This window comes from Agelaius phoeniceus, chromosome 9 (genome assembly GCF_051311805.1).
Source record: "Agelaius phoeniceus isolate bAgePho1 chromosome 9, bAgePho1.hap1, whole genome shotgun sequence".
Taxonomy (NCBI): domain Eukaryota; kingdom Metazoa; phylum Chordata; class Aves; order Passeriformes; family Icteridae; genus Agelaius; species Agelaius phoeniceus.
The window spans coordinates 14,347,846-14,360,724 of NC_135273.1; the positions used below are offsets into that span (position 1 = coordinate 14,347,846).

The window sequence follows — 12,879 nt, forward strand, 5'->3', positions numbered from 1 at the left end:
CCAGAAAGCAACCACAGACAGACAGACAGACAGGCAGGATGAGCTGGGCATCACGGGGCAGTAGGGCAGAAAGAAAACAAGATGAGCACAGGAGGAACTGGTTGGCTTCATGTAGTCACAGGGAGCTCTCAACAACACCCTCCCAGTAAGACTCCCCCTTTAGTAGAGGCTGTGATCATCAGAGATGAACATACCCTGAGAGAGAAAGGGACAGCCTTAAAACAAACTGAGTAAGTGGACAAACAAGGGTGTTGAGGCTTTAACCTCAGCCTGGGAGAGGTTTGTGTGGTTTGAAGGCATGACACCACACAAGGCAGAGGTAGCATTCAGAGACAAAGGTTTAATTTCATGTCAGCAACACAAAGAAGCAATTATCACAATTACAAATATTTGCTCGTATAAGGCTCAGAAATTAGGAAGGGGTGGGACGGGTGGAGAGAAGAAGCTAACAACAGCTTTACCCCTCCCCAAAATACTACTGAGTGACATTAGTTCACAAGCCATGTGAGATCCCAACCTCTGTGCTGTTATCACACAGTGCATTGCACTGGCACCGGACTTTGCCATGATCAAAATGATCAGTTATGTGGAGTTGATTTGGATGTGCTAAAGATGCAGCTCTAAGGGCCTGGAGACCAGGCTGTTGTTGTGAAACAAGAGCCAAAGTGGCTCATGCTGCACCCACCTCCTGGGGCACTGGCTTACCATATTGCAAGGATCACTTAAAAAATGTCAGAAGACGATTATCCCTGATTGAGCTACTGCTCCCATCTTTATTAAACCCCAAGAGGTGTGGGAAAAGGCAAGCCATGAGCAGAGAAAGACATGGACTACACACTATAGCTTTGGTGACTTCATGTAAGTTTGGTTGTTCATGTGCTTCATTGGATTTTTGTGACAGCTTCATGGATGGACTTGGCCACATAGTCCAGGTTCTTGGTAGTTAGACCACACATGTTGATGCGCCCACTAGCCATCAGGTAGATGTGTTTTTCCTTGACCATGTACTCCACCTGCTTAGCTGGGGAAACAATTGGACATCAGGTCAGAGCAGTGACCCACAGCTCAGAAAAGCCCAAAGAACTAGTCAGAGATGCTTGAATGTTTCACAACGAGCAGAAAAGTTCAAGCACTGGCCACTAAAATACTGTATGATGCTTCATCCCTTCCCAGCCACAGATGCAGGGATGCCAAAACTCCAGTGAGACCAAGAGATTCCTGCTTGGACTGCTTCAGCCCAGTCCACCCATAGCAAAACTGCCCCCACCCAATTCTCCCTTCAACAGCCCACTGGATACTCACGGTTCAGGCCTGTGAAGCTGAACATGCCAATCTGCTCTGTGATGTGGTTCCAGGTGCCTGGGGTCCCGAGGGCCTCCAGTCGAGAGCGGAGCTCTGAGCGCATCAGCAAGACCCGATCTGCCATTGTCTTCACGTTCCCCTTCCTGCAGCAGGCACGAAGCACAGCATGACGGTGGGCACCCATCTGGTTTGAAGCCATCTGGCCAAGCCTGACATTCAGGGAGACAGCTTCCCTCCCATGCCCTCTCCCACCAGCCCTGGCATCACGTACCACTCATCAAAGAGCTGCGGGGAAGCAAGTGTAGTGGCCACAATGCGCGCTCCCTGGGAGGGAGGGTTGGACCAAGTGGTGCGCACAATCTTCTCTATCTGGGACAGCACACGCTGCACGTTGTCTGCATCCTTCCCCACCACGGTCAAGTTCCCCACCCGTTCATCTGTGGACAAGCCAAGAGATGTGAGCCATTGGTTCCAGACGTCGTGGCAAAGCAGAGAATTCCCCACCCCTCAGCATGCCATCCCCATCTGTCTGGGTATGATGCTACTGGGCCAGCTTACTGCCAGACACTCACTGTAGAGCCCAAAGTTCTTGGAAAACGACTGTGCACAGAAGAGCTCAAAGCCCTCGGAGACAAAGTATCGCACAGCCCAGGCATCCTTGTCCAGGCTGCCAGAGGCAAACCCTTGGTACGCTGAGTCGAAGAATGGAAACAGGCTCCGGCGCTGCAAGGAGGAACAGTGTTAGAGGGAAATCCCCTCCCCACAAGCTCTCTTTTACCCCCCACAGTACCCGTAGGAGGGAAAAACGACCACTGAGTTCCTGTGGGAATTCAAAGGAAACATGGTCCAGCAACACCAGACTGAAATATTCTCTTTCTACTGGGGTGAAAGAATAGAAAGACTTAAGTGCTCAATAAAAGTCAATGCAGGAGAAAACTGCATTTGAGGACATAAGAAGTGCACCACTTTATGTGCTACTATCCAGCACCTTCCTGCAGATAATCCTTCCAGCAGGAGAAATCTCACTATAGCCCATTCCATAGAGTGTGAAAACAAGAACTTGGAGGCACAACAAGAACTGCAGTGCATCTCTCCTCTGAGCACAGACAACCAGCATTCCTTTGTCCACCTCTCCCTTCAACACCTGCCTTGGGGGACTCTTTCAGCTTCTGCTACATCTCATGCATCTCATGCCATTCCCTCAAAGCCCATTTCAGATGCAAATGCTCTGGCTGGCTTGAGAGCTATTTGTCCCCTCAGCATCGCTTTCGCCCCAGCAGCAGCCCATACCTTCATGACAGCAGCAATCTGCTTCCACTGCTCAGGAGTAGGGTCTGTGCCTGTTGGGTTGTGCGCACAGGCATGGAGGATGAAAATGGAGAACTCTGGGGCTTGCTGAGGAGAGAACACATCTTGGTCACACACTCACATGGACAGAACTGGGCACCCACAGCACAGGGAGAGGCCTGGAGCTGCTCTGGGCAACAACAGCCTCTTTTGCAGTGATCCACTTCCCAGCACAGCACACCAGAGCCTAGCCAGCTGCAGATGCTGACAGTACAGCATCAAGCTCAGCCCATCCCATGCCAGCTTTACTCACTTCCATGTCGTTCAGCAGCCCCTGGAGATCCAGACCCCTCTTGGCAGCATCCCAGTAGTGGTAAGTTCTAATATCTTTGAAGCCAGCATCCATAAACACAGAATTGTGGTTCTCTGAGGAAAGAAATATCTTCTCAGAAAAGCACACCCTATCTCCAGCAAGCTTCCTTCTCCAGCCCCAGCACCTCCCCTTACACACACGAGAAGGCTGCTCACTCACTGCCCCGGCGCCTGCAAGGAGCAGGGCTGTGCCTCCCTCACTCACTGACCCACAGGGCTCCCTGGGAGCAGCACTCACCCCAGGTTGGAGTGGAGACGTAGACGGGGGTGGCCGTGTTGTTGTTGCCATTGTACCAGCGCCTCAGGAAGTCTGCACCGATCCGCAGAGCGCCCGTCCCACCGAGACACTGAACGCTCCCCACCTGCAACAGAGACACTTGCCAGCACTGCCCACCCAGCCCAGCACCGGGAGCAGTGCATGGAAAGAGAGCAGAGCATTGCAAGAGTGAGACAGGATCCCAAACGTGTCCCCTGGGGTCAGCTCAGTCAGAATGCCATCCCCTTCCCATGGTCTTCAACCTCCTTCAGTGCTCAGGCCCATCCTGACAACTTCTACCATTATAAATAGACTCCAGCCATTCCTGTTACATTTTGGCACAGAGCAGATTCTCAGCTAGTAGTTTATTTCAGGAAACGTGGTGTATTATCTGACTTGGGTTTCCTGTGGGTAAGCTATTAAAAGATGAAGGAAAACACAGATTCCAATCACAGGCCACGTTCGGCTTTTCCCCAAAACCACAACTACCTGCACAAACAGTTTCAACTGCATGAGTTCATCAAGTAAGCTACAGTCAAGAAAGACCATGTCTGAGAAACCCCCAAATCCTGCCAAAATGCAGGACCTCTACACATTTGTGCTCCTCTACTCAGTCTGCTGTAGAGACACCCCAGGGATCCCAGTGCTCTGTGTCTGCCACATACCCGCTTCTCCTTGATGGCAGGGCTGTCATCACCCAGGGCGATCCGGGAGGCGTTGGCCCGGAACTCGGGCAGGCCCAGGATGGGCAGATACTCGTGATTCAAGCTGTTGTCGTTGGCGATCATCTGCTCCACCTTCTTTACCACCGGCAGGACCCATGGCTGCCCCTCGTCCGTGCGGTAGGCTGCGGGAAAGGGAGAGCCGTCCTTACTGCACCGGGGGGACGCTGCGCCGCCCGGCGCCCCGAGCGCCCTGCCGGGGACACCGAGGACGGCGGCCCGGCCGGCCCCGCGACCTTGACGCCCGCTGGACCTCGCTGCCCGCCCACCCCCCCGCGTCCGGCCGGGGCCCGGTGACCTTTGGGGCTCGGGGCCCGCCGCCGCCGCCCGGTCGCTGCAGCAGGTGCGGAAGCCGCCGCAAGGGCACCGACCGGCCCGAGCCGCGGGGAACGGCCCCGCCGAGCGGGACGGGGCCACGGACTCACCGCCCACGCCGAGGTTGACCTTCCGCGAGTCGCTGTCCTCCCGGAAATCCGCCGTGAGCTTGAAGACGGCGACAGGCGGGGAGTGGGGGACGGCGGCGAAGATGGAGGCGGCCATGGCGGCGCAGTCACTGCGTACCGGTCCGCTCCGGTTCGGTACGAGCGGCGCGCGGCGCTGGAGGAGACGCTCACCTTCACCGGCGGGGCGGGGCCGCCGCTGGCCGCGACCAATCCGCGCGCCGCGCCCGACCCCGCCCCCGCCGCCCGCCAACGGGTGCCCCGGCGTGCCACGGGCGCCGCCCGGGCGGCCAATGGCGGCGGGTAGCGCGCCCGGTGACGCGGGGACGCAGGCACCGCCCATGGCCGGCCGTGCCCCCAGGCCGCCGCTCCGCTCTGCCTGGGGCCGGGCGGGCGTGCAGAGCCGCCACCGGCATGTGGCGCCCGTCGCTGGGGGACTCCTGCAGCTGCAGAGATGGGGGGAGTGTCCCGGAGGGCGATGCCCCGTGCAGTACGGGGCGCGGCGGGGGATGCCGTGCCCGAGGCGGCGCTGCGCTGCGGCAGCGCTCGGGGTCACGGCACAGTCCCCATTGGCACCCGGAGCTGCAGATCAACCCTGGAGCGCAAAGGCGGGGTGAAGGCAGCCCCGCGGTACTGTGCCCTGTCCAGGATGGTGCCGGGGTGCAAGGCTCGGGGAGCACGGGAAGGTGTCGGGGCGCCGTGCCCAAGTGTGACGGGTCCGGGCGGGCGGGGGGACCCCAGGGCTGCAGTGACTCGGGTGCGGGACGGGGACCGCTGTGAGGACGGTGGGTGTTTCCAAAGGCGCTTCCCTAATTCACAGCAGGTCAGGCACTATGGGGTTACCCCCGAGAACCTCCCAGCCCCGAGGAAATCCCAGGGTTACCGGTGCGGGTCTCCGCTACCACTGCTTAGCTCGGGACGTGGCACTGATCCGTGGGGTCTTCCTCGCAGCGCCTCTCTGCCAAACTCTCCGCCCTTCGCGCAGCGCTTCCCACGCTGCCCCCGGCCCTCCGCGGCTCTTGCGGGCCGCCCTCCAGCCCGCGGGACCCCCGGGGCTCCTGGGCACGGCCGCCGTCGGGGGCGCGGCGGTGCCGGGCAGTACCGACAGAGGGCAGAGCCGGTCCGCGCATCCCGCCGCTGATCCCGCTGCTGATGCCGCCGCCCATCCCGCTGCCCATCCCGCCCATCCCGCCGCTGATCCCGCCGCCCATCCCTCTGCCCATCCCTCTGCCCATCTCGGCGCCCATCCCTCTGCCCATCCCGCCCATCCCGCTGCTGATCCCGGCGCCCATCCCGCAACCCCCGCGGGGAGCGGCACCCACGGCTCCGGCCCGGTCTGGGACTGCTGGAACCTCCCACCCGAGGCTGGCCCCAAGCCTTCCCGGGGAGAGGGGTCGGTGCCTCCCGGTGCGTGGCCGCCTCCGTTAGGAACCTGCCGCCTATCTCAAGCAGCTTTTGAAGTTTGTGAGAATCTGCCCGCAACCCTGCTACATCTCGGAAAGGTTTTGAGGGAGACGGGAAGGACGTCTCGAATAACAGCTCCGACAGCGTGACACACACCTCACACACCTCCCTTCGTGACATAAAACACGGGGGTACAGGACGGGAAAGGCCATGCTGTCCCTAAATGCTTTTGCAGACAACCGGTGTTGTACACTCCCTTTGTTAAGTCAGCCAAAATCCCTCTGAAAATCAGTTTGGATCCTTGCCCCCTTCAATGCCCAAGGTGGCTCCACAGCCCGGCTGCCCAGGACAGAGCCCAGGGGCACAGCCCGCGCCTCCCCTGGCTCCGGGCAGCACCTGGAAGAACTGCCCAGTGCACTTTCTGCTTAGCGTGAGAGTGGGGAAGAGGCAGAGCTGTCTGTCGGCACAGTAGCGTGCCAGCACTTCTGCCTTCAGAGAAAACAGAATAATGAGAAAGGCAGAGGAGCAAAACAGCAGTGATAGACCAAAGCTTTGGCCCTGGTGATGATTTTAGTCCAACTTGGATAAAATTTCATTCACACCTGGAGAAAAAGCTACATGGAAACCCCAAAAGAGCTTGAGGTCTGCTCTCTGCAATAGCTGTGAACCTCTGTAAACACCTGACCTGGCCAAGCTGCTGTCAGGGCATCCAGACCCTAACCCTAACCCTACCCTTAAATCTAACCCTACCCTTAATTCTAGCCCTAATCTTAGCTCTAATCTCAACTGGATGAAGAATTTTTGGGTTTCTCAAGATCAGTGGATTCTGCTAAATGAGAGATGCTGGGCAAGGAAGCAACTGCTGAAAACAAGGGCATCAGAGGGATCTGAGGGTAGCCCACTGCAGGGTGAGTCATGTTTTCTGCTCAAAGAGTAAAGCACTGCACAAGTGGAATGCTGCAATGGGAAAAACAGACAGATCCTATTTCTGGAGCAGACAGAAGTGCTAGGGAGTCCCCAGACTATCAGGCTCTCACTGCACTTACTGGTTTCTAATCCTACCACTTTCCAAAGAGCACTGGGATACTTGGGGACATGGCCAAGTGCTTTCCCAGTGCAGAACAGGGAAGTCACAAAGACACAGGGGTGCTGCCTGCCAAGCTGGCTGCACCAAGCTGCTGCCTGGGACTGCCAGAGCAGGCTGAGCAGTGCTCGTTGCAGGAAAAAATGCAGTTTCCCCAAATCAGCACCGTTCTGTTTCCCTTCCTCAGGAGCTCCTGGGCAGTGTGAGCTCAGTGCTGCCAGTCTGGTGCGAACCGTCTGTGCCGCTGCCTGTGCCTGCGAGGCCGGGGTCGCTGACCCAGCAGGAGTTACCTGCCAGAGCGCTTGGTGCCTCTGGCTCAGCCGGCGTCCCGTGCCCTTGACGGCACGGAGTGGGACTCCGCTGGGAAGAGATGCAAGAATGAGACAATAAGAGACAAAGCAGCAGGCTGTCGGGCCCCCGAGCTGGGTGGCTTTGCGTTAGCAAGATCCCTCTGGCCCTGAGCTTTCATCTCCTCAGCCTACACAAAGGGTGCCACCAACACGTATGTAAAAGCAGGAGGAACATGGGAGCCAGCCCTGAGGCATCCCTCCCTTCATCTCCTGCCTTGGACTGACAGCCAGCAATGACCTGCCACTCAGTGGGAAAGCTTGCACACCTTACAGAGAGCGAAGAAGCCCCCGGGCACGCACGGCCATGCAGACAGGGCCCCCCGCACTCAGCTCCTCTGGGAGCCAGAGGCAGGGGGGCTCACAGCCAGCCTGGCTCCTGCAGAGCTCAGCCTGCTGTGGGGATACAGCCACCACTGGGGACCAGGTGATGGCCTCTCGACACCAGTAAGCCTCATGTGGTCTTGGAAAAAAGTGCTTTTTATGAGGGTGAGCTCCACTGACCCCATCTCATTCACTCCCTCCCACAAGATTCACCCTCACACCCCTTTGGCCTCTGCCTCATCCTCTCCAGAGTGCCCTGCCCAGTGCTGGGACACTGTCGATCTTGGCATCACAGCGAGGGTTTAGCAGCCTGCCCGTCCCAGTCCGAGGCTGGGTGCAAGCAGTGTGTGGCACGGAGCAGAGCTGAGGCTGTCCCCAGTGGGTGCCGTGCGGGGGCTGTTTTCCCAGCATCCTCCAAATACAGATGTTTTCTCAGTGCAGGATCCAGACAGAGGAGGGTAAAATGTTTTCATTCCAAGCTCTGGAGGTCAGGTCATGGTTTGTCTAAATGGCTTTTGTTGCTGTAATTATCAGATTAGCTGATCTCTGGCGGTGCATTTAGGGGCAGCTACATTAACTGTGGATCCTGACCCTTCCACTGCCACCCTGCCCAGCTGGGACGGTGAGTTTGCAATGGAGCAGTAAGGATTGGGGATGTCATGAGAGCCAAGTGAAATGCTCAGGATTAGTTTTGAGCTGGTACCCAACTGGACCCAGGCTCAGGCAGTATATTTGAGGAAGACAGCAGCAAGGCTCCTTGACCTCACAGCACACTGAGCTGGGCCTGATCCTTCCCTCCCACTCCAACCTGCAGTGCACTCCAGCCATGGAGCCCTGTCCCAGGCACCTGCTTGCCACTGTGGCTGATGCTCAGCATGCAGACACGGGATGGGGGCATCTGTGGTGCCTTCCCTCGCTCAGAGCTGGTGGTGCTTGCAGGCACCAAGCCCAGCAGGTTCTAGGGGAGGGTGGTCCAGAACCTCACCCGGTGCCTGGCCTGCGGGAGCCTGGGGCTGTGCCTGGCCGCAGGGCGCTGTGAGGCTGGGCAGCCCCAGCAGGAGCGTGAGATACCAGGCGAGACACAGAGCATGACGAGGAGAGGAGAGAGCAGGCTGAGGGACAGATAAAAAGGGATCAGGAGTTTCCCGCCCCCGCCAGCCCCTTGCCGGGTCCGTGGGTCCATCTGTCAGCGCCTGCGAGTGCTGATGGCATCGGGCCCTGGTGGCAGCCGCGGCTGTAGGTCCTGCCGAGGGGCACCGTCAGGGGCGAGACGGGCCCTGCCGCGGCTCCAGGGCCGGACAGCAGCTGGAATGGGCCCTGCCCGCGGCTCCAGGGCCGGACAGCAGCCGGGACGGGCCCTGCCCGCGGCTCCAGGGCCGGACAGCAGCTGGAATGGGCCCTGCCGCGGCTCCAGGGCCGGACAGCAGCTGGAATGGGCCCTGCCCGCGGCTCCAGGGCCGGACAGCAGCCGGGACGGGCCCTGCTCCCGCCTTCCCGCGGCTCCAGGGCCGGACAGCAGCTGGAATGGGCCCTGCCCGCGGCTCCAGGGCCGGACAGCAGCTGGAACGGGCCCTGCTCCCGCCTTCCCGCGGCTCCAGGGCCGGACAGCAGCCGGGAAGAGTCTGGCACTGCCCTGCAGGTGCCCCCCAGCCTGGGCTCCCGGCCACGCTGCAGCACCCACCTCCTGCCCTCCTGCCCCGCCAGCCCCACTGCACACACAGACAGGGAGTGCCAGGGCCTGCACACCCTGGCACAAAAATAATCGGATCCCACTCTGCTGAGCTGCAGATCCACACCTGGGTGCTCAGAGCCTGTCTGCTTGGGCACCGTGCCTGTGGCAGCCCCCTGACACATCATCACACCTCCCCTCTCACCTGTGGGTGGGAGAAACAGGAGATTCCCTTGAGCAAAGCAGGAGCTCTATAATGAAAGAAATCAAAATCAGAAAAGATGTTATTGTTTCTCCATAAAACAACTTATTTAAAATGTGGGTTCGCTGCATTTCAGTTTCTGAAATTTTATAATGCCAGAGCATAACATCTCACTGAATGAATGCTTCTGGAGCAGAATATCTACATCTTGTCTTTCAAAGAATATTTCAATCCCTTCAAATGCTGCAGGAACTTTCAACAGGAAAATTTTTCCTTTAAATATCATGTTCCTACAGGAAGTTTTGGCTTCAGCAAAACACATATTAAAAAAAATAGTGAAAGCTATGTTCCTGGTATTTTGTTAGTTTTCCTAATTGCCACCATGACAGAACTTGGTTAGCTCGAAGTCCATCTTTGCTTCCAGCTCAAAGCCAGAGAACAATACAGGGCAGCAAGGACAAAGTCTGTGCACCCCAAAAAGGAGTTTATCCACCCATCTAATCAGGCTCAAACCTTTCCTGCCACTGCAGTTTCTTGGGCACAGCCAGAGGTTTGCTATTTCTCTAAAACCATTTTGCACATTAGTTCTGGGGTCCCAGGAATCCTAGCTTGGCTTATGGACCACTCATGGCCATGCTTACCTAGTCTGTGTCTACTCATTCCCATGGGCACTCAGGAGTTTCCCCTAATTTTTCCTTTTGCATCAGCACCTGCTGGCAGATGTCAGGGGACTGACCCATGCACTGTGACCTGCTCAGGCACTGACACCTGGTACCCTGGTGCATTGAAGGTGGTTTCCTAAGGGTGTGGAAGACCAGAGGGGGAAAGGACAGGCACTTCTATGTTAAGGCATGGACTTCTGCACAGCCAAGGAAATGAGTTTTGGGACATCTGACATGAGGAGATAGCTGCCATTCCCAAAGGCAGCAAACCTCCTGGCCAAGCCTCTGCCCCCTCCCCAGTGAGCCTGGCTCAAGTGTTGGGATGGAGACACTGGATGAGTCGCAGGGAGCTGCTCTGCCATGGTGTACCCAGGCTGCCAGGCAGCTCTGGGAGCTGTGCCCATGGGGCTGAGGCAACTGCAGCACAGCTGGTCCCAGCTGGACCCCTCTGGACAGGGTGTGTCCCCCAGCACAGGCAGGACAAGGCCAAGGAAAGGGAGTCCAGCTCTCTTGCAGGGAGCCCAGTGCTGCGGGTAGCTTCTGGACCTTGGTGCAGGAGCAGATTTACTGAAAACAATTTATTTAATATCAAAAATAATTTCTTGCAGCGTTTCAGCTGGCGTCAGCCAAGCGCTTACTCACCCGGGAATTCAAACAAAGGCAGGGCTGGCGCCCAGCCAGGGGGTCGGGCGCTGGGTGGTCGTGTCCATCCCGGCCTTGGACACGCCTCTGGGTCACTTGCAGGCTTGTGGCATGATGTCTCCATTTATTTATTGGAAATGTTTGAACAGGAAATGCTAATGGTTTGGGTTTGTGGAGACAGCTGGAGGGGTCCGGACGGAGCTGCTGAGAAAGGGAGGGTGCACTGGGACAGGGCAGGCCAGCAGAGAAGGGGGAATCAGTGCTGCCACTGGGGATTTGTCCCTTGTGTTTGTGGTGAAGAGCCCAGCGGGAGGTGAGGCCAGGGAGGGTCCTGCCAGCTCTGCTGCCTCCTCCTTCGCTGCTGCCTGCATCCCACAGGACAGGGGTGCACGGCAATGGCACTGGCAAGGTGGTGAAGGAGGAACAGCAACCACAGGGCATGGCACATCTGATCCCACTGCTGGCCAGCTGGGTGTCCATTATCGTGGGAGAGATGTGAAAGTGCTGCCTCCCCCCACAAGGGGGTCGAGAGGTTCCTATGCAGCCCAGCTCTGGAGCGGGCAGTTCCGGCATTTGCTGATAACAGCGGAGGTAAAGCCTGACCCAGGAAAGCAGGCAAGATCCGCAGAGATAAACTCCCCGCAGCAAGACAAAGGCACTGACCTCCCCACTGCACCAGCTGCCGCATTCCCACAAGCACAGCAACAATTGCCCAGGAGCAGCCCTGAGACCTGCACCCAGCCCCACTGGCCAGCCACCAGGAAAGGCCCCCGTGGCAGCCAGGAATGCCTCTTGTTAGGATCACAGCACAGAAACCACAGCTTGGGGTTTTTAACCAAATCTGCTGTCCATAGCATTCTTCTGAGCAGTGAGAGTGAAGAGCTTGCTGCCATTGCTTGCTCCTCATTCAGCATCTTGGCCCTGCTGCATTGCACAGCCGGAGGGATGCTGTTCAAGCACTCCTTTGTATTTCCCACCTCACTTCTATCTGCACATTTGCAGTACAAACAGGCTTTAAGTTTCATTCCCAAACACAGCCAGAGCTGTGCTATGCACTCACTGATGCAATTCAGGTGTGAGTGCCTGGAGCCCCACACACCCAGAGCACACCCAGGGTACTGAACGGCAGGCAGCTCAGCTTTGTCTCCCCCTGCCCTGCCTGGGACCCACCCATGGACCAGGAGGCTGGAGCCTGCGTGGCATTTCCCCATGTCGGGTCTGCCCCAAGAGAGCATCAGCTGAAAAAGGCAGAGGCACTTAATGGGATTTGCAGAACACAGCTCAGTTACACACCATACGGCTGTTGTCTCAGGCATGTTTTTAAAATCTTTATCTCTGCATCATTACACACTGATCTACATTTGAAAAGAATCCCTTCGGTTCCCTACCTCTGAAATGAGGATAACTATCCTTCACCTCATAGCAGGGTTATGAGGATAAACAGATTAAAGACTGTCATATTGTTGCAAAGAAGGTTAAACAAGCCCCTGTGACAGACAGCCCAGGGGCAGGGACCAGCATCAGAGCCATGCACGCCGACCCACGTCTGCACCATGCTAATGACCCCAAAATCCCAGCGACAGGTTTGCACTGTCTGCCTTCCCAGGACACAGCTGCATGCCTGCAGAGGGGCAGTGCCCCAGCCTGGGATGTGCACCTGTACCCTGAGAAAGGAGAGAGCAGGGGTGCAGGGGGAGCAGGGGCTGGGAGGTGCTCACTGGTAGCACAAAGTTTCAAGAGGACATCAGAGGTCCAGGCGCAGCACTGTGGGCAGTGGGATGCAGCAGGGCAGCTGTTCCCTCTGCACATCCCTCCCCACAAACTCAGAACAGGGCAACCCTCTTCCACTGCCCTCAGTCCTGCTCATCCCTGTCCCTCTGGGTGCCCTGGGCTGCCAGGGACAGTGGGGAGATGTGCATTTCTGCAGAAAGAGCTGGTGGGGGAGAGGATGAGCCGGACAATTACTGTCTGGAAAGTCTCACCCGGATCCCTAGTAAAATAATGGCACAAATATTAAGAAAAGGAGCTCTGTAAACATCTAGAGGATAATGAAACCATGAGCTATAAGCAGGATGGGATTTGTAAATAAAGGGCTGTGCCAAAAACAACAAGCCCTCCATAATTGTTTTGGATAGAAGGACAAGATTAGTGCGGGAAGGGGACTTG

General features: G+C 57.3%; 1 protein-coding gene across 1 annotated transcript; it reads right to left on the minus strand.

Moving 5' to 3' along the window:
• Positions 1-320: 320 nt before the first annotated feature.
• Positions 321-4,589, minus strand: GOT1 (glutamic-oxaloacetic transaminase 1). The gene is made up of 9 exons (XM_054637253.2): positions 4,365-4,589; positions 3,883-4,064; positions 3,200-3,323; positions 2,903-3,015; positions 2,593-2,697; positions 1,875-2,025; positions 1,574-1,739; positions 1,303-1,445; positions 321-1,021 (listed from the first exon to the last, which is right to left on the minus strand). The coding sequence occupies exons 1-9, from the start codon at positions 4,477-4,479 to the stop codon at positions 882-884; spliced, it is 1,239 nt and encodes a 412-aa protein (XP_054493228.1). The 5' UTR covers positions 4,480-4,589; the 3' UTR covers positions 321-881.
• Between the last annotated feature and the right edge of the window lie 8,290 nt (positions 4,590-12,879).